The 22330-nt window shown below is 38.7% G+C and overlaps 1 gene segment (V, D, J or C); it reads right to left on the reverse strand.

Moving 5' to 3' along the window:
- Positions 1-2365: 2365 nt before the first annotated feature.
- Positions 2366-22330, reverse strand: part of LOC103105694 (immunoglobulin alpha-2 heavy chain-like) — a 311264-nt gene continuing 291299 nt past the window's right edge. The window contains 3 exon segments of the C gene segment in view: positions 2366-2874; positions 3587-3925; positions 4538-4825. Of these exon segments, the coding sequence occupies positions 2483-2874; positions 3587-3925; positions 4538-4796 (990 nt within the window).

The raw sequence follows: 22330 nt of genomic DNA on the forward strand, positions 1-22330 counted from the left end.
CCTCCCTCAGGTCTAATTTGTCTTGCCTATAACTTGAAGGCCATACATCTACAGTTGAAAGAAACCAAATTGCTCATTATACAGATGAGGACTGAGTTCCATGGAGATTAAGTAAATTGTTCAAAATTAAACAAGGAGTAAGAATCAAAGGCAATATTTGAACCCAGGTTTTCAGAGCTGGCACTCTTACTGTTGTATTATGTGCATCCATGCCATCCCCTTCTTCAGTCTCATATGGATTCTTTGGTACTCAAATCTACTGATCACATGTTATTTGTGTTCTCTGTGTGGTGTGCATTATCCCATTTCCCTAGTCAGCCTGGGTACCCTTGCAGGCTACATATTCAGCTTCCTGATATCTAGCTTAAATATCAGTCTTCCCCAGTCTAGTATCCCTGGAAACATCTTACACTCCAGTGACTTTCATTTCCTAATAACCCTAACTCTTCATGGTCTATCTAAAGGATGTGGCCTAACTTCTTTAGAGATAATATGGTAATAATGATAATTCCAGTTTCTATAGCTTTTTGAGGTATAATATCCCTGTGAACCAGGTAGTATAGATATTCCTTTTTTTTTTTTTACAGATGAGGGAATAGAGGATTAGAGCAATGGAGTGACTTGTCCACTCTCACATAATATTAGTTGGGTGTCAAACTCATGATTCTTCTCTGGGTGTTATGGTGAGGAATATAGAATTCTGCTGTGGGGAAGGGGCAGCTGATGGGGGAAGTTTTATAAGATGTAGATCAATAGAGAGAGAATTGCCACTGAAAAACTTAAAAAAAGGTTATTCCAGTTTAGGTTAAGGGCTCTAGAATAGGGGAAAAGACCTAGAGCTAGATGGAAGCCTGAGGGTTTCTCTAAGGGAGAGACTTGCCTGAGTTGGATTTAGCTTGAACATAGTGTAAGCCCCTGTTCCTCGGATACTCTTGGCCAAGAGTCTGGGCAGAGGCCATTTTCCCATCCCATTCCAAAAGAAGGACCCTTTTTGTGAGGAGAGAGGCTCCCTAGAAGTCTTTGTGAGGATGCTGCTAACCTGAAACAGTATAGTCAATATGCCTCACTGAGAAATGTGGTAGATGTTAAGAGAATAGGAAGATTTTCTAGGGGTTGGAGTCCACAATGCCTAGAGGGGGTAGCATTTAATATTGGTGTCAAGGAGTTAAGTGCACTGTCACTGCTTAGGGAACATCTTGGAGCTTAAATTTTGAACCTCTCATATGCTCCAGAGCAGAAAGAATCCCAAAGTCTTAAGACGAATCAAGATCTCCCTCTCTCCTCTGCTGAAGGGGTGCCTAGGGTAGAAGAGATTTGGGAAATTCCTTTATACTTCTGGGTTATCTTCTTTTGGTGTGTGAAGTTCTTTCAATCTCCCTCTTCCTAGAAATCTTGCTTGGCAATAATATGGGGTCTTAGATATGATGTGTGCTACCTCTTACAACACAGAAATGCTAATAGGAAAGGAGAGATAAAAGGGTATGATATATCCCCAAAAGATAAAGGCAATGTAATACACCACCTCTCAATAGAGCTATTGTAATAAAATAGCCTAAATGGTCTTCTTGTATGTTTTTCCAGAATCATCTTCCTAATGCCTTATTCTGATGATCTCAGAATATCTCAGAAATTTCCAGTGGCTCCCTTCTGCTCATGGGATGAAGTCCAAACTCCTCATCTGGACAGTAAAAGCTCAAATTTTCTTTTCCAACCACATCTCTGATTACTCTCCAAAACACCCTTAATTCATTCAGATATGATCTGTCTTATGAACACATCACTCACAGGTCTCTTTCTGGGTCTTTGCTTACACTTTTCCCCTGAACCCCATTGGAGTTTCCTTTCTCCCCCTCTCTTCCTAGGCCAAACCCTGGGTCTGCTACTCCTTTATGTTCTCTAGATTATAAGCTCCTTGAAGGGAGGTTCTGGATCTGCTTTTTTGTTTTACTCTCTTTGTGGTAAGCACAGTATCCTTCATATTATAAGATCCTCAATAAATTCTGGAAAAAGACCTCTTGGGGTCTATTCTGGCTCTAGGATCTTTTTAGTAAAATGGAAACAAATGGGAACTTGCCTTCCCAGGTGAATTAGGGCTCAGATTATGAATTGGAGATGTTGGGGAATGTCCTTGAAAAAGTGATGACAAGGTTGTGAAAGTGACCAAGACTTAAAGCATTTCTCTAAGCTCTGTCCTGGTTAGGGAGGGGAAGACATGATAAAGACCTTGACTTGGCTCATATTATATTTCCATTCTCTTTTTCTTTTCCTCTTCCCCAGTGCATTCCACCCCTCCTCTCCCTCTGCCCCGACCACTGGGGGCCAGGACCAGCTGTGGCGCAGACACTGAGGACAGGGCTAGTCTTGCTTCTGAGTGTCAAGATTTATTCCATTAGGTACTTTTCTATAGAACTATGTCCCCTTCATCCATGCCTTGTAATTCAAGTTATGGGCAGTGATGGGGGCCTGGTGGTTTAGTCTGTGTTTAATAACAGGTACCATAGATATCAGACATGATGACAGATACATTGACATTCGTGGGTTTACCAGACAATCGGTCGATGGTTTGCTGGGTGAAGTTCAGGGGAAGAGCTTCATGGCCTACCACACAGGAGTATTTGTTTTCATTTTTCCAATCAGTGCTTTGGACTTGGAGGATGCTAGATACCATGTAGGTGCTGGTGCTCTTGGGCTCTGGGTAAGGGTTGCTGGTGATATAGTCCTTCTTGGGCAGCTCCTCAGACCCTTTTAGCCATCGTATGAAAATGTCTTCTGGGCTAAAGCCTCTCACCAGGCATGTGATTGAGACCATTTCATTTAAGGCTTGTTCATCTGCTGATGGTGCCAGCAGGTAGATCTGGGGTGGTATCTGGGGTACTAGGAGGGAAGAGCAGAGATACATGGTCAGAGTGAGAGCCAGGTTTCAGGGAATGACCCTAGTTAGGAAAGGAATTATTTTACTGAAGATTATGGCTATATAATGCTCTTAGGGCTGCAGATGAAACAAAGTTGAACTCTAGTTCAGCAGATGACACTGAGGGTGAGCAGCAGGAGAACCACCAGATAGGCTGGCAAGAAAGATAAGCATGATGAGGAGATTTAAAAAAAAATTTCTCCTTCACCTTCTTCCTATATCATTTGACTCTTACATTCTTTCTTTCTCTCTTTCATTCTCCTCTACCTTGATTTCTATGTCTCTTTTTTATTTCTTATTCTCTTCTTATCGCTCACTCTTTCTCCTTGTCTTTTTCCCCTCTCACCATCACTCCCATTGTCTTCCTTGTCTCATCTCTCCCTGTCTTTCCTTCTCTTGTTGTTTGCCTACATATGTTTCTATCTTCCTGCCTGTCCCGATTTTGAAAATGCAGTTCCCATCGCTTTCTCATCTCTCCTTTCTCAATTTGAAATCTTGAATTTTGTGAACCGCCTGATGTAGGATTGGGTTAGTTCTACTCATATTTTGTTGCCTTTGGGGTGTCTAGTGCTTTCCCCCATTTTATCTCTTCTTAAACCAAACAAATAAGCTCCTTCCATTTGCTCCCCCCACCATTCCTTTGTTCTCCTGAGATTCTCCCCCATTCCCAGGTACCTTTTGGCTTGTAGATGGTCTTAGTAGTAGTTTCTATCTCAGAATGGGACACAGTGCAGGAAAAGGTGTCACCACGGAGCCACTCCTCAGTGCAGATCTCCAGGACACTGGACACCCTGTACTTGCCATTAGAGTCTTGCTCAGGTGCTCCTTGGATAGGTCTCAAAGTTGATGCCTGGGCTGTATCATGCACCCATGTGAATGTGGCTCCATTACTGTTCTTGATGCCACTGAGTGTGCATGTCAGGTTGGCGCCTATACCCAGGAGCAGGCTCTCCAGGGAGGGGCCACTCAGGGATACATGAACTCCACTTGGGCAATCACATGGGCGAGGAGGTACTGGAAAACATACAGAACATTGTCATCTGCTGGAACCAGGACTATTCCCTGCCTTTCCTGGAGCTCCTCTGCTTAACATTCAACTTTATATTCTCCCTTTCTCCACTCTACTACTGCCAAATGGTTACATTCCTTTTGGGGAACAGTTTAGGGTTCATCTTAAAGATCTTTTGGGGAGATCATTATAGGTCCAAGGAAACCTCAGACACAGAGGAGAGAACAGGAGAGGGGCAGAGGCAGATCAGAAGAATGAGTTGATGGATTGCTGAGTTTGAATCTTGCCTCTATCACTCACTAGCTACATGATGGTGTGAGTCAAATAAGCTTCCCTATGCCTCGAGGTCCTCATCTCAGTATAGGGTTAGCCCTGGCCTCAGCAGGTTATTGTGAAGATCAAATGAGATTGTTTGCAAGAAGTACTTTGCCAACCTTATAGTGTTACATAAATAGGGTCTATTTTTTTTAATGAGATGTGTGTGTGTGTGTGTGTGTGTGTGTGTGTGTGTGTGTGTGTGTGTGTGTGTGTGAGTATATTTTCCATGAGTTATACTGCAGGGACCCTGCAAAGTGAGGGTATAACTTCCATGACATGCTCTAGGTTCTTTCTCTTACCTGGGCAGGGAACATTCGCGTCAACACTGGTGTTATAGTGTTCTGCACGGCACTTGTAAGCCTCAGGGCACTGGTTGGCAGGCAGATCAAGCACACTGGTTTGGAGGTATGTATTTCCAGATAGCATAGCAGGATAGCTCCTCACTGTGCCTTCAGAGCCATTGTAATTCCAGGACAGCGTTACAGGCTCTGGGAAGAAGCCTTGAGCAAGGCAGCCTAGGGCCACTGAGTCACCAGTTCTAGAGTCACAGAGGCTCATAGGGAAAACAGTGGGTGAGGTCTTGGGGACTGAAACAAAAGCACAGGCTCTTAGGATTTTGGTGTGAGAAAAGAATGATTCCTTCCATAGAGTCTTTGAATCCCTGACATAGTCCTCCATCTTCTTTCCATTGTGGATACCAATCAAAGGCTTCCTATCTCTGCCCATTGTCTATTGACTCCCACTCTCTCTTCATATTTTTCTAGCTAACATCTGATGCTCTCTGGCTGGGTGACAGAAGGAAGGAAGTGACCACAAGGGGGAGCTATGTCTAAGAGGAGGGAGGAAGCATAGCTTCTTATTTCCTATCCCTAGGGAAGGTCCTGGTGTTCCTAGAACAGAGCTGAATTAACCCCTGTAGTTCTGGATCGCTGAGACAAACCTGATTAGTCTTTGTGTTCAGGGAGCACCAGGGCCCAGGACTCAGATGCCTCAAGGGTAGTGCTTCTATGGGACCAGGAATAAGATTGGGAAAATAGTCCAGTAGAAAAAAGCATTTGACTAATAAAAGAGCTGAGATTTTATCTCAGCTTTGCTGCCTGCCTATGTAACCTTAGGCAAGCCTAAATGACTAATGTTCTCTGGGAGGTAGATTTTTCTTATTTGTAGAAAGAGAGGTTTTTGGACTAAATTTAAAAAAAAATTAAAAAATCCCTTCTAGTGCAAAATTCTATGAAATTTATTAAAAGTGTAGGAAAGGATGAAATATTGTGAACTGTTCTAGAAAATGCTTATCCTTGACTTCTATGCTCCTTCTGAATGTCTTGGTTTTTCTATATGCTGGTTCCCATTGGATAGAAATCTAGGATCAAGAGGTCTAGATATTAGAAATTAGAGCTGGCTCAGGATCAGGTTATATGACTGCCATGCTCCTTCTAAAGCAGAGATCATGATGTCCAATATGCCGTCACAGCCTTCACTGTCACTTGAGCTAAAAAAAAGCCTTAAGATGAGGGAAAATAAAGAGATAGAGACAAAGAATCTGGACTTCCTTCATACATTAATGAATCTTGTAGATTTTTTTTGTGCCCCTAAAAACTCTCACAGGTTCTTGTGGCTCTCTTACTCCCACTCCTTGCTGGGGAAGTGTAGCACAGTAGACTCTGAAGACATAATGAGATGAATCAGAACAGTAATCAGACCAAGAGCTCAGAGAGAATAGTCCTAGTTGAAGGACAAGCCTCTTATGACTATGTCTTGGTTCATTTTTCAATACCTTCCACCAACTTACATATTAATTCCTATGTTTCCATAGTTACACTTAACACTAAATCACTTAGCTTCCTACACCACTGATAAGGACCTAGGCTATCCGGCAAGTGCATCCTTAATTCTCCCTCAATTCTTCAAAATTTTATTCCCATCAGAGAGGAACATGTCCCCCTATTCTTAACTAACGTTTCCTTCCTCCCTTCCTCCCTTCCTCCCTTCCTCCCTCCCTCCCTTCCTCCCTTCCTCCCTTCCTCCCTCCCTCCCTTCCTCCCTCCCTCCCTTCCTTCTTCCCTTCCTTCCTTCCTTCCTTCCTTCCTTCCTTCCTTCCTTCCTTCCTTCCTTCCTTCCTTCCTTCCTTCCTTCCTTCCTTCCTTCCTTCCTTCCTTCCTTCCTTCCTTCCTTCCTTCCTTCCTTCTTTCCTTCCTTCCTTCCTTCCTTCCTTCCTTCCTTCCTTCCTTCCTTCCTTCCATCTCCTTCATTCGTTTGTTCCTTTGTTCATTCCTTCCTTCTTTCCTTTCTTCCCCTAACCTTCTGTCTTAAAACCAATACTAAATATCAATTCCAAGGTAGAAGAGTGGTTAAGGGCTAGTCAAATTGGGTTAAGTGACTTGCCTAGAGTCACACTGAGAGGAAGTATTTGATTTCAACCCAGGACTTCCTATCTCCAGGCAGGGCTTTCTATCTACTGAGCCCCCTAGCAGACACTTGTGCCTTTGTTTCTATATTCTGTTCTAGGAATTTTGCTCCAGTTGTCATTTCTTCTCCTCCCACCCTCCACCCCCCCCCCCCCAATCCTAATGTTTGCTTCCCTTCCTCTATGCTAGCTTCTTCAAATCTTCCCATAAACACATTCGGCCCTCCCAATGTCCCAGAAAACCTTTCCTTGGCCTAACATATCCCATTCTCTGCTAAATTTTAACCTGTGAAAAATCAACCTACAGATGTTCTACTCCTTTTTTTTTAGACTGTGAGCTCCCCATTAGACTGTGAACTCTTTGAGAGCAGGGACTGTGTTTTTATCTTTGTATCCTCAGTGCTTAGCATAAATCTAGACTCAGAGAAGGTGCTGAATAAATGCGGCTTGACTGACTTTTCTCATCCCCTTGCAATTTGGCTTTTGGTCCCATGACTTTACTGAAAATATCCTTTCCTAACACCAAGGTATTTCTAATTGACAAATTAAATGGTAATTTTTTCAGTTCTCAATCACTTTTTTGACTCTATTGACTGTGCCATCCTTCCACACACTCCTTCCCTGGCTAGAAATGGTCAATTTTTGGTTTTCTTCCTACTTCTGTTAGTCAGTCAGTATATATCTGCAGATTCCACTACATGTCAAGCACCATGCTAAGTGCCAGGGCTACAAATAAAAGCAAAAGATAATCCTTACTTTCATGGAATTCTCAGCCTAATGAGGGAGGCAAATTACAAACAGATTTGTGCAAGGTAAATTGGAAATAATCAACAGATTATTTTCTCTCTCTCCTTCACCTCCTCTTTGTCCTTTTCCTAATTCATTAAGCTTTTGCCCTTGGCTTTCTTCTCTTCACTCTTTCTATAGTTTTTTTTTCTTGACATCATGACTTCAACTACTGTTAAATGAGGTAACATATATAAAAGGCTTTACAAATTTTAAAGCACTATATTGAGATAAGCTCTTATTTTTATGATGATCTTCATGACTCTCAAATCTATACAGCTAATCCTGACCTCTCTTTAGGTCTTGTAAATCTTATCTCACTGGTAACTCAACCTCAAGATATCCAAAATGTGCTCATCCTTCAAAATTCATTGTCTCAAATCTGTGACACTAACATTTTCACTCTCTTGTGATTATCTCAATCTTCTTTCATATTCACCTCATATCCAATCAGTTGCCAAGTTCTGCAACAGCATCAATCACATACATCTCTACTTCTTCATTTACATTACAAGAAGGTACAAGAAGAAAGACAGTGGATAATGTTATTGCAGAGCTACAAGGAGAACTGAGGTAGTACCTCAGAATTGGAGAGGGCAAAAACCACCTTGATTTTTTTAAAGGAAGAAAATAGGGCCTGAAAACTCTAAGCAAAAATGGAATACTGCCAAATTTAGAATTAAACAAATTGTTACTGAATATGCAGAAAAGGAAATAGTTATCATAAGAATCAGCAGGGCTTCATTAAAATAGGTTTATGCCAGACTTTTTGAAATAGGTTATTAGACAGATGGGGGAATGCCAAAGATATAGTTTCCCTAAAGACTATAACAGCACTTAATAAATCCTCATTATTCTATTCATGGGAGATGTGGGGCTATAGGATAGTACAGTTAATTGTATTCAGAACTACTTGAATGGATGCACTCAAAGAGCATTTGTTAATGGTTTAATGTTAACCTGAAACTAGCTTCTTAATGAAATGCCATAGTAACTTGTGTGGGGCAGAGTATTATAAAATTTTAAAATAATGATTTCGATAAAGGCATAGATGGCAAACGTATAAGATTTGTAGATGACATAAAGCCTAGAGGTTAGTTAATATGGCCTATGGCAATTAAGATTCAAAAGGGATTGGCAGACTTGAAAACTGGATCAAATATATTAATATGAAATTGAATAATAATAAATATATAATCTTATACTTGGGTTAAAATGGACTTAAAAGTACTAGTTAGGGGAGACATGTTTAATTAGAAGTTATGTTTCTGAAAAAGATCTGAGAGTTTAAGTGAATTACAAGGTCAATCAATGTACTTTAACATTGTTATGGGGCAGTTGTCTGTTAGTAAATATTTACTTAATGCCTATTATGTGCCAGTCATTGTGCTAAATTCTAGAAATACAAAGAATGGCAAAAGATAGTTCCTAACCTCAAGGAATTTATAATCTAGTGACAACACACAAAAGGAAATTGAAAAGAGCTGAGGAAGAGGGCAGTTACCCATTTGGTGGGCATTATGGAAAAGACCAGAATAGTGCAGTAAGGTGGGAAATGAAGAGATGGTTGATCTGGGTTCCCTCTTCATTGTAGGTTCTGGTAGGAACTTTCTACCCTCCGAACAGAGGGAGAGGCTCTAGAGGCAAAGGATACTGATAAGGTGAGAGTTCCAGACAGGGAAAGCTAATAAGCACTTATTTGACAGTAAGAGAGGCATAGTGTCCAGGTCTAGAAGGGTGATAATACCAATGTATTCTACCTTGTTCTGACCACATCCAGAATCTCATGATCTGTTCTACATACTATGTTTCAGGAAGGACCACGATAACCTGGTGAGTTTCCAAAGAAAGCCAATCAAGATGGAAAATGGCCTTGAGTCTGTGCCTTATGAGTGCCAGTTGAAGGAACTGAGGATGCTTGGCTTAGAGAAGAGAAAACTTAGGGGACAAATGATAGCTACATACTTATTTGTGGAATCAGAAACATTTTTGAGATGGATTAAGTTTGTTGAGATTGACCAACATAGAACAGATGGCAGATGCAGATTTATAGTTGGTTTAAGGAACACTATGAGAAATGTTTAAAAAAAATGTGGATTTGCCTTCACAGAAGGTATCTAAACAAAAACTGTATGACTTCATGTCAGATATATTAGATGATTCTTATTCAATGGCCTCTAAGTTTCCTTCTAGCTTTGAGATTCTGGAATTTTTTTTTTACTCTATCCCTTGGTTATCTTAGCACAAGGGTCATAATTATCCCAGACCTATATATATAGGCAGCCTAGTCTCACCTGGTTTACACTCTCACATTACCAGTTGGCTGTTAAGCAACTATAACCAGACATTTTGTAGGCATCTCAAACTCAAATGTTTAAAAATGAACTCATTTTATCCAAAACACATCCTATTTCTGATAATAGTACCATCATCCTTCTCAGTCATCCAGGTCCATGATCTTCATCTTTGCTTCTTCTTTCTCCCTCATCTACTATAGTTAATGAGTTACAATCTTATCAGTTCTCTCCAATCCATCCTTCACAAAGATACTGAAGTAATATTCCTAAAACACAGTCTGACCCATCACTGCCCTTCTCAGGAAGGAAACTCAGACTGTCTATTGCCTAAAGCAAAGCAGCTTTGCTTTGTAGCTTGCAAAACTCCATAATGTAGGCCCAAACCAGATTAAAATGTAATTGGGAAATATTTAAGAAAATAAATAAAAACACAATATATCAGGTAATATTTATTTGTGGCTTCCTTGGATCCTTTTCTATTTTGAGTTTTGACCCTACCAGCCTAGATGATTAAAGTACAGATTCCTCTGAAAACTATTTATTGTCTACCTGCAGCCTATTTGTTTTTTCAGTTATTATATTTTATTCTCCTTCACTTAGTCTCTGTTCTGACCAAAGTGGTCTATTTACTGTTGATTATACAAAATATTTCTCTGACTTTGGAGCCTTTGCCTTGGCTTTGTTCATGTCTAGAATTTATATCTTCCTCATTTCTTCTCTTAAGATCTTTAGCTTTTTATAAAGTGCAGTTCAGGTACCTTGTTCTGTGCAAGACCTTTTCTGATCTTCCTAGTTATTAGTGCTCCCTCCCTCTTGAAATTACTTTGTATTTACTTATTTGTGCTTTGAAAGTAAGGACAATTTTGGTTTTGTTTTGGCATTTTTATTGTCTAGCATAGTGCCTTGCATTTAATATATTCTTTTTGAATTGAACTGAATTGAATTAATATGATAGGTTCCCAAAGCAACTAAGTGGCTCAGTGGATTGAGAGCCAGGCCTAGAGATGGGAGGTCCTAGGTTCAAATTTGATCTCATAAACTTTGTAGCTATATAACCCTAAGCAAGTCACAACTTCAGTTGCCTATCCCTTACTGCTCTTCTGCCTTGGAACCAATATAATGTTTATTCTAAGATGGAAGGTAGGGGTTTAAAAATGTGACAGATTTCCCACAAGTTTTCCTACCTTCATTTGTTTCCCAATCAGTCTATTCTTCACATTTCTTATATCTAGATCTGATCATATATTTTTTCAGTTCAAACCTTTCGGGAGCTCTTTATTGCCTACTGAGTAATCTCTCTCTCTCTCTCTCTCTCTCTCTCTCTCTCTCTCTCTCTCTCTCTCTCTCTCTCTCTCTCTCTCTCTCTCTCTCTCTCTCTTCTCTCTCTCTCTCTCTCTCTCTCTCTCTCTCTCTCTCTCTCTCTCTCTCTCTCTCTCTCTCTCTCTCTCTCTCTCTCTCTCTCACACACACCACTCACTTTCTGTCTCTTTCTCTTTGATCCTTATCTTCCATCTTGGAATCAATATTGTGTATTGATTCCAAGGCAAAAGAGTGGTAAGGGCTAGGCAGTGGTGGTTAACTGACTTGCCAAGAGTCACACAGCTAGGAAGTGTCTGAGGCCAGATTTGAACCCTGGACCTCCTGCCTCTAGGCTTCGCTCTCAATTCACTGAGTTACTTAGCTGTTCCCTGAATAATCTTTTTAGCCAGACTTCCCAGGAAGGACCTCTACCATCTGCCTTTATCCTTATCTAGCCATATATTGGATCTTCATGATGAATACTCTCAGCTCTAATCAAACTGGGCTTTCATTTTTTGCTGCCATTTGCTTACTCTTTCCTAAACTTGAAATGCCTTTCCCAGACCTCAACTTCTGCCTCTGTTTCTTGAATTACTATCTATCTTTTGAAGTCTAATTCATCTCTATGTCACTCTCATTATTTATGTTTCACTCTCTACTTGACTGTAAATTTTATGAAACTAGAGATAGTGTTTTATCTATCTTTGTATTTTTCCTAGCACTAAAAGCCTAGTAATGTTATACACAGAATAGGTATTGAATAAATATTTAAAAATATGAAGAGAAAGAGAAGATATGAGAATGGGTGGAAGAAAAGAGGATAATCTATATTAGCATTAAATGGATCCCGAGCTACAAGGGACTTCAAAGACTATCTAGTCCAACATCCTTATCTTACAGATGTAGAAACTGAGGCCAAAAGAGGTTAAGTAACACAGATAGTAGGCAACAGAGGCAGGATTTGTACCCTGGTCCTCTTGAGTCCACAGCAAGTTCTCTATATGCTGTATGATTTTCACTGAGGGCCCCTATATTGTCTACAATCCTATAGTTCTTGCAACTCTTACCTTCCTCAAAATCTCATACTCCTCATATCTTTTATAAGACCTCATATCTTTCCCATTCTTCTTTACATCCCCAATAGCCTGCCCATCTCTTTCATACTCCTCAAACTGCTCAGATATCAGATCATTGATTTAGAGATAGAAGGGACATTTTAGGGTCAACTAGTTCAGCCTCCTCACTTTGTAGATGAGGAACTGAGGCCCAGAGAGAGTCACTTGCTCAAGATCAGAACAAGAATTTGAACCCAGGTTTTCTGGCTCCAAATATATAATTCTCCCCATAACAGCACAAGCTCTTGCAGTGTTCACTGCTATTCACATCCATCATAGCTCTCACAGCTCTTACCTGACCGCTTATACATCTTTCTCAACTCTCCCACATTTCCCAAAATTCAGTCCTCACATTCCTCAGAAAATCCTCAGGCAACATGAATTTTGTAATCATCTCCTATGTGCTAGTACTGAACTCTTCCCCTCCCTCAGTCCTCCTGCCTCTTCCATTTCTCATAGTTCTCAATCTTCACATCCCATTGTCTTCCTACCCTTATTACTCCTTATATCCCTTGCATCATTCATAGACCTCATAGTTTCCATATCTTCTGAGGCCCCTCATGTCTGGTTCCTTTGTCTTTTTGATTCCCTATTTGTTACAACTTGCATGAAAATGTTTACTCCCTGCTATCTGCCACCCCTTTCCCTCCAATATATTCTCAGAAGAAACAGAGAATTGTGGAATATCAAACTGAAAGCCCAGCTAAAATTAAGCTGAAGAAAGTGAGTCCCAGAGAAAGGAAATAACTTTTCTAAGTTCATGAAGCAAGTTTTTGACAAAACAGGTTTAGATCATAGGCCCCTTGAATTCCTTTAAATCAAATCCAGGAATCCTTTTTTCCTTGCCTCCTCATAGAATTCCCCCTCTCTGTTAATCAAATCTTCCAGACTCTAATCCTGTCCTTCCTTCCATCTTCTCTGTTTTCTATTTTCTGTCTCTGCCTTTCCTTCCCCAGATATCTGAGTTTCCAGTACAGAGTCACTCCAACTTCTTCCTTAATATCTTTTCCCTTCTCTTTGGGCACTAGGGCCTGGTCCTGGGAAAAATGGCGAGACAAAGATTACCTGAGCTGTGTCCTGGCCCCAGGTCTGTGTCTGTCCATTTACTCAGAAGGGGCAGTTCTGGAAGTCTTTTGCTCTTACACCTCACCTTTCTTTCTCCCTCCCTCTTTCCCTTATAGGCTTAGGCTTCAGATCATCAGAAAGGTTCAGTGGTCACTCTCTCTGACTTCCTGTCCTAGTCTGATCTGGCCTGTCTTCCACGTCATGTCTGCTTTGTGGTTCTAGTTGTGGCTGGGCCAGGTGTATGAGGCTTGGACCTGTCTGTTACTATGATGGTAGTGGGGGTGGTGGGGGAAGGTGGTGGTGGTAGTAGTAAATGCAAGTTGGGCCTGGGACTCTAAACCAACAGGGAAAGGGAGCTTGAACCTCAGAACAACTGACTTAAATTTAGAGATGAAGAGCTAGATACTCAGAGACACATGAAGGCTATATAACAAAGGCTATTAGAACCTCTTAGGAAGGGAGGGTTCAGGAATTTGATGATGAAGGATTTCTTTGGACAAGGAGGTGACCACTTAGGTTTGTGAAGAAGGCACCAACATGTTGGGGTCTTGCCATGGTAAATATTCCTGGACCAATGACAGACATATTAGATATATGCAACATTATTTTGAGTGACTTGTGACATTTCTTTTATTTCTGTTTTAAATTCTCCATGTTGGCAGTAGAAATGATGGATCCAGTTATTTATATGGACTCTTCATGTTTTGTAGTTCTCATGAAGTTGGTTATGTCCTATGTAACTAGACCTGTGGGTCAGGTTTGTGGGACCAAGTCTACTTATATAGCTGCAAATTTGTGATCATTGGATCAAATGTCTCTCTGTTGAAGGACACGTGGCTTAGAGGCTATTGTCTGGCTCCCTCCAAGTTGGAAGGAGCAGGGCCTGGACAGTGGTATACAAAATTCTCCAGAAGATTATTTCATTTTATGTCCTATTCTACTAGGGATCCCTTGGGGAAAGTTTTCCCTTTGTTCAAAGGAGAAAGTGGTCCAAGCATTCACTTGTGTACATCTTTGTGAGACTGAGTATCTGTATGGTAGAAATAAAGGAGAGAGTTCCATGCACCAAATCAACTTTATCTCCACTAAGGGGTTCCCTAAGCATCTTTCAAAGGATGGAAGGAGTTCTCTGGAGTAGTTTTTCCTTTGTATATTGCCCTTCATTAAGTCCAAATTGTATGTGGTTACAGTGACAGGAAGCATCTGTCCCATTGCTCCCTTGTCTGAGAAATGACTTAGCAGGAACTGTCTGACCACACTCCTTATTACTATTTCCTCCCTAACTTTCAGTGCTTAGTCTTTTGAAGACTTATTATTTTTAGCTCACAGATCCTGCTCCATTTTCAAAAACTCCAAAATCATTATCTACTACTCTTTCTTTTCCTCCTACAGTAGAATGTAAGGTTCTTAAGGAGAGAGAATTTTTATTTTTTATTTTTTTATCATTGTGTCCCCCAGCTTTAAGCAATTTAGTTTAAACAAAGTAGTACTCAATAAATAGGTTTAGTTGAATTGATTATTCTTCCTTTCACATTTGTAGAGTACTTAAAAGTCTCTCTCACTGTCTCTCTCTCTCTGTCTCTGTCTCTGTCTCTGTCTCTCTGTCTCTCTGTCTCTCCCTCTCCCTTGCATGCGAAGGCACAGGCACACATACACACACATTGAAATTTATTGTCTCTAACAGTGGCTAATGGTTGGAAGGTTTTGTTGAAATGGAATACTATCTGTTCTCTCTTTAGTCCTACTCTCAAGTGAGTGGTGTCACTCTCCCTTAGACTATTTATCATGCCCCGTTTTTATTTCAGTGCATATGTGTTGGTATTTTGTTGTTTTAAACAATTTATTCACTTTTTGTACTTGTTAAGTGCTCTCAAAAAGATACAAATTTCTTTGTTCTGTGTGTCAGGGGGTATGTCCTTATTGGGATTAAAGAAATCTGAGGAGCTCATTATGGTTACCCTGGTGGAAAGAGAGCCAGCAGGAAGTAGATTAGGGTAGGAGTGCCATTGTGGTTATCCTCAGACAAGATATAGCTACAGGTTTATCAGATTAGGGGACTACCATAGATATATTATAAATGGAATTTAGTAAAATCATTTGACAAATTCTATCATGCTGTTCTTTTGGACCAGAAGGCGAAAGATATAGTTAGGTGATTTTAGAATTGGTTGAATGATCAGACCCAAAGTGCAGTATTTATAAAATAGAGTCAATGAAGAGGGAAAGTTCTAGTGAATTTCTTGGTCTCAGTTGTGTTCAATATTTTTTTTATCAATAAATTGGTTTAAAGTATAGATGGAATACTTACCAAGTTTTTATATGTCACAAACATATGAAAAACAGTTGGAAATAAGATCCAAAAAAAATCTCAGCAGACTAAAATGCTGGCGTAAATCTACCCGAGTGTGTGCTTCTTGTAGTCTTCAAAAGACATTGAGCATTGAAAGTTGGTGAGGTAATAGTAACAAGGAATGTGGTCAGAATGTAAAATTCTACATTTAGATCTAATTAACAGAGTAAAATAAAGTTGGGGAAATTCATCTGAAAGTGACGTGCCAGTCAAAAAACAAATGCAACCAGACTACATTAATTGAGGCATGGTGTTCAAAATATAACTGATAGTTCCATTGGCTACAGAATTTCCCTGGCCAGATGACATTTTAAGTAGTGTATCCAATTCTGGATCTTGTCACATTCATAGATTTGAGGAAGACACAGATAGTACAGGACCAAGGAACTACCAATATCAGATGCAGAGCAAAAGTTCACTAGGAACATGCTGGGTATGACCTTGGCAAGCTATAACAGAGGCAGTTTTTTAGAAGTCTTGTATGGGGAGGAGATTATTCCTCCTGTAGGGTCTTTGCATTTATGACACTTCTACCCACCACAACCATTCTTTCTATTGTCAAATGACTTCCATTCATGACTTTCTATCCTCTCCCATTGTCTTATGACCTGGTCTAGGTCTCATTAAATTCAACTCTTCATGTTCTCATTCTCTGGCTAGGGACCAGAACCAAGGAATATAGCCACAAGGGGGAGCTATGTCTAAGAAGAGGTCACTAGAGTATCTGACTCCTAGAGGAGGAAAGGAAACTGCTTCTTTCTCCTACAGAGGAAGTCCTGACATCCCTAGAACAGAGCTGAGTTAATCTCTGTAGTTCTGAATGGCCAGGGAAAGCAGTAAGCTCCTTATTCTGAAGGTATCAAATCCCCAGACTCCGAAACTTGCATGCCTTAGGGTGGTCCTCCTGTAAGACCAATAATTTGATGATTGTTCTGCTTTAGGAAATATTTATTTCTTTCTGCCCTGTCCCCTCTATGTGACTTGTTTTTCCCATTTGTAGCATGAGGTAGGAATATTTTATGCCTCACTCTTTTCTGAGAAAATTAATTAGCCTATGAAAGGAAACTGGACACCAACATATGGAGATCAGAAAGAAATCCAGGATTAGCAATCAGAGCTTCATCCCCGGAACAGGATGTGAAGTCATGAATCTTCTGATGCACAAGACCCATGGACCACCAGATCTCCCAGTTTTCCTTGTTATTCTACTTAAGAATGGCCTAAACTCCTTGGACACAAGGAATCACATTGCTTCAATGATCTGGGAATATCAAATAAAATCCTTCTGGTAAAATTGAAGGGTTTCCGGACTTTAGTATTTGTCCCACCATTGCATGGTAAGGATTATCATATCTTATCATCTGCCCTGAGGAATCCTCAGCATATCTGGACATTTCTATTTCATCTGCCAGTGTTCTCTAATGACTCCTAAACCTTTCCATATGAATTGCATCTCTTCTAAAGATATTACCCACTTCAATTAGAATATGATCTCTTTGGGAGCAGGAATTATCTGATTTTTCTCTTTGTATTGAGGGAGGCCAAATTGACCAGCCTTGAAAGTTCAGGAAGGCCTAAACAAGGAGCTGGCTAGCCTTGGAGTTTGTCAGAACCATAAATATGCCAAAGACCCCAGGTGCAGTGGGTACCAGATAAAGGGCAAGAATACCCCAATAACATAAAATTGTCAAAGTTCCAAGGATGGTATGTAACAGATAAGGGGCTGGAAGGGGGGGCCATACATGCTAAAAAGTATTTAAGGCCCAGCCTTTCAGAAGCAGCTCGGAACTCTGATGGCAGAGGTTCCCACTGGTGTGAGCACCAGTTCCATAATAAATGGCCTTTTTCCTTGCCTGATTGCATTGTCTGTGGTCTTCCTTGGTGGTGGGTGAAATCCCGGGCTTTAACAGTATCCCCAACACTTAACAAAGTACTTGACACACAGTAAACACTTAATAAATGCTTTAATTACTTCATTTTTAAAATTAAAATTAATTAATTTGTTTGTTACATTAAAATATCCAGTTACCTTCTTCCCTTCCTCTCCTTCCCCTATTATAGAGGATATCATTAGACAAAAAGATATATATATATATATACACATATATATATATATATACACACATATATATATATAAACTATGTCTTGCTTGTTTCTATTTATCAATTCTTTCTTTGGAGGTGGACATACATGAGTAATTCTTTAAACTATTTCTGTTGCTGTATATAATGTTCTCTTGTTTCATACTTCATAATTTCATGTAGGTCTTTCCAAGTTTTCCCAAAATTAATCTACTCATCATTTCTCACTGTTTCCCATTACAATCATATGCCACCATTTGTTTAGCCATTGCTTAGCCCCAATTGATGGATAATATACATCAATTCAATATCAATATTCAATATCCAGTTCTTGGTCACCATAAAGAGACTTGCTATAAATATTTCAAACATGTAGAATTTTTACTTTTTCCCCTGATCACCTTAGGAAGTAAATCTAATAGTGGTATTGTAGGATGAAAAGTTCTATAGAATTTTACAAATCTTTGAACATAATTCAGGATTGCTATATTATAAAGCAGTAATTATTGAAACTATCTGAAACTGGCTTATCAGGGTTTCTCTGGCAAGTTGGCTGGATGCAATATCCAACCTGGAATCCTATCTCTAAACTCACCATTGCTTAAACTTCTGGTCTGTTAAGGCACCTGAAACAGATACTGAGGAGAAACAACACAGAACAGAAACAAACCTCAGGCTTATGGGGAGACCAAGTAAAAGAGAAAGCAGGGGAAGGAAGTCCTTTCCCTCTCACTGGTTGAATTCATGGTGGTGGTGTGAGTGAACTGTGATCTTCACCTTCTGGTTCTAAGCAAGAAATGAGTTGTCTCTGTTGGGTCCTCTAACCTTGTGATATGTGGATGTCAGTGAAAAACACTGTCAGCACTCATATATGAATGAGACTTCTTTGTATAAATAGGAGATGTTCTTTTTTATTCCATATTTGCTAAAATGAGTGTCTACTATTTTTTCCCATGTACTTATTAGAAAGTCCAACTAATTTTCCTAGAGGCAAAAGGTGATTGTGATGAACAGTCTTGATAGGGACCATCTATTCCGTGGATTGTTTTGTCAACAGAAAAATTGCACATTTTAAAAAAGTTTATTTATTTATTTAATTAATTTAGAATATTTTCCCATAGTTACATGACTTATATTCTTTCCCTCCCCTCCTTCCACCCCCCTCCTGTAGTCAAAGAGCAATTCTATTGGATTTTACATGTGTCATTGATCAAGACGTATTTCCATATTATTAGTATATCCCCAATCATGTCTCCATTGAGGCATGTGATCAAGCAGTTGTTTTTCTTCTATATTTCTACTCCCAGAATTCTTTCTCTGGATGTGGTTCACGTTTTTTCTCATAAGTCCTTTGGAATTGTCCTGGATTATTGCATTGCTGCTAGTAGAGAAGTCCATTATATTCGATTGCAAATTGCACATCTTTTATGTCTGTCAAAGCTATTCTGAGCTGAAGTTGTGATTAGTTGCTAAGTTTTTCTCATGTAGCTTTTTAAATACCTTCATCTGGAATTCCAAAGCATAAGTCAATATGTAGGCCTAGATTTTGTCTTAAAATGAACAAGAATGATACCAAACTTGTAGGTTTAAACTGTTTTGATGCAAATGACTTCCAACTTTTTTTTTCCCCATTCCTGATCTTTTCCTGAATTGCAGACCTGCTTTCCCAATTGGCTGTCTCACTGACACTTCAAACTCAATATGGAGAATGCAATATGGTATAAGGAAAAGGAGCTTGAATTTGAGATCAGAGGACCTAGGTTTCAATCCTGCTTATTCCCATTTGGTTCTCTTCTGAGAAATCATCATGTGATTAAAGAATATAATTTTCTTTGTACTCTAGTAAAATGTGAGCTCAAAAAGGATAGAGATTGCATTTTATCTAAATTTGTTTTTCCTCAGCACTGGGCTGGTGCTATAGAAAGAGTAGGTACTTAATAAATGAATATATGAATAGATGGTAAAAAGGCTTTTGGCAAAATCCAACCTCTGTTTCATTGCAAATACTAGAAAACAAAGGAAAAGACTATCCTTTCCTTAATATAGTAAATAAAATCTATCTAAAAACCAAGAGCAAATGTTATATAGAATGAAGAAAATTTAGAAACATTTCCAATAATATCATTGGTAAAATAAAGAAGCATATGGTCACCACTACTATTTTTTTGTTAAATTTTTGTTATTTTTATTTTGTTTCTTCCACATTTCCCCTCAATCATTGAGAAGGCAAGACATAATGACACCCATCCTGAGTATGAAGTACACAAACATATTTCCAATTAGCCATGCTGTGAAAAAAAGTCAAGAAAAATGAAGTAAAAAAATGTCACAATTTGTACTCAGAATTCATCAGTTCTCTCTTTGGAGGTAAGTAGGATGTTTCCCTTTTGGAACTGTCATGGTATTGATCAGAGTAGCAAAGTCTTTCATAGTTAATTATTGCTACAATATTATTATTATTGTATATATTGTTATCTTAGTTCTGCTTACTTTACTTCACATTATTTGTCTTCTCAGATTTTTCTGAAACCATGCCCTTCCTTATTTCTTACAGCATGATAGTATTCCATTATAATTATATTCTACAATCTCTTCTACTGTTCTCTAGTTGATGGATATCCTCTCAGTCTCTTGATTTTTTGCCACCATCAAAAGAGTTACTACAAATATTTATGTACATATGGGTTCTTTTCTTTTTTCACTAAACTCTTTGGGGTACAGACCTAGTAGCAATATTGCTGGGTCAAAGGATATATATAGATTTATAATCCTTTCATAATAATTCAAATTGCTCTCCAGAATGTTTAGATCACAATTCTATCAATAGTGAATTAGTGTACCTAATTTTCTATCTTCTATATCCCCTCTAGCATTTGCCATTTTACTTCTCTGTCATGCTAGCCAAATTAGATTTTGTGAGGGAATAGATGTGAGGTGGTATTTCAGAGTTGTGCCTCCTCTATCTCGTTCCACTACTTTCCTGCTTTCTTTCTCAATTTGATTTGTAATCAAAATTACCCAATTATCTGATATGATCCTTTCTTGTTTGATGATGACCTTTTGCTTTTTGTCTAAATCATGTACCCATTTTGAGCTTATCTTGGTATGTGATATGATGGGTTGAACTATGTCTAGTTTCTTGACAGACTGTTTCTACTTTTTCCAGCAGTTTTTATCAAAGAGTGAGTTCTTGCCCCAGGAGATTGGATTTTTGAAATGATCAAACAATAGGTTACTGTGATAATCTACTTCTGTATGTGTACCTAATGATTGACCACCACTTCTTGTCTAGGAACAGACTGTTTTGATTATTATTGCTTTGTTGTGTAATTTGTAATTTAGTACAGATATCCCTTCTACATCATGGTTTTGACATATCAGTTTGGCATAAGAAATTAAGTAAGAATTTTTTTGGAGTTTTGCAGAAGCCACAGATGACACAGAAAAAGTTTAGAAACTCAGAAAATGTATAAAACATATGTATAGTGTTGCATAATATCAACATCTTTTAATACCATAAACATATATTTTTTTAAAAGTTAAAATAAGTAAAAAGAATGTGAAAGTATGCCCAGTATTAATCTTCTCAAATTAATTTGATTAATTTTAAAATATTTAATATTAAATTTTTTCATGTAATATTTTTACTTAACATTGGCCTACATATAGCCTATGACCAAATGCTTAACCCAAATTTTACAATAAAATAATGTAAACAGCCAGAAAAGAAAAAATTCAGATTTCTTTTAGTTTGAAGAGATGGCTAAAAATGTGGATTTTCTAGATTTTTCTGCACCCCTAACTTCTGCAATGTGGAAGGGATATCTATATTGCTAGATTGTCTTCTTTCACCTTTTTTCATTGATTCCCTTAATAGTCTTAACTTTTGGTTGGTCCAGAAGAATTTTTTCCCCCTAGCTACATAAAATAATTTTTTGGTAGTTTGGTATGGTACTCAATAAGTAAATTAATTTGGGCAGTTTGGTTATTTTTATTATGTTAGCTTGGACTATGCACAAACACCTATAATTTCTCCAATTATTTATTTGTGTAAAATGTGTTTTGTAATTTCTGTTCCTGTTTGTGTATTGGCAGATAGATGCCTAAGTATTTTATACTGTCTGCCATTACACTGCCTGGAATTTCTCTTTCTCTTTCTTCCTGCTGGTGTTAGTATTACATAGAAATCTTTTTTTTTTTAAACCCTTACCTTCCATCTTGGAATCAATACTGTGTATTAGTTCCAAGGCAAAAGAGTGGTAAGGGCTAGGCAATGGGGGTTAAATAACTTGCCCAGGGTCACATAGCTAGGAAGTGTCTGAGGCCAAATTTGAACCCAGAACCTATCATCTCTGGGCCCGACTCTCAATTCACTGAGCTACCTAGCTGCCCACTTATTTAGAAATCTTGATGATTCATATAAGTTTATTTTGTATCCTGTAACTTTGCTAATGTAATTGTTTTGACTAATTTTCAGTTGATTAGCTAGGGTTTTCTACACATGACAACATATTGTCTGCAATGAGTGATAATTTTGTTTTCTCATTGCCTATTCTAATTCCCTCAATTTCTTTTTCTTGTCTTAATGCTATGGCTAGCATCTCTACTACAATATCATATAATAATGATAATGGACAACCTTACTTTACCTCTGGTTATTAGAGGCTTTCTAGTCTATCTCCATTACAGATAAT

The sequence above is a fragment of the Monodelphis domestica genome, chromosome 1 (genome assembly GCF_027887165.1).
Source record: "Monodelphis domestica isolate mMonDom1 chromosome 1, mMonDom1.pri, whole genome shotgun sequence".
In the NCBI taxonomy this organism is placed as follows: domain Eukaryota; kingdom Metazoa; phylum Chordata; class Mammalia; order Didelphimorphia; family Didelphidae; genus Monodelphis; species Monodelphis domestica.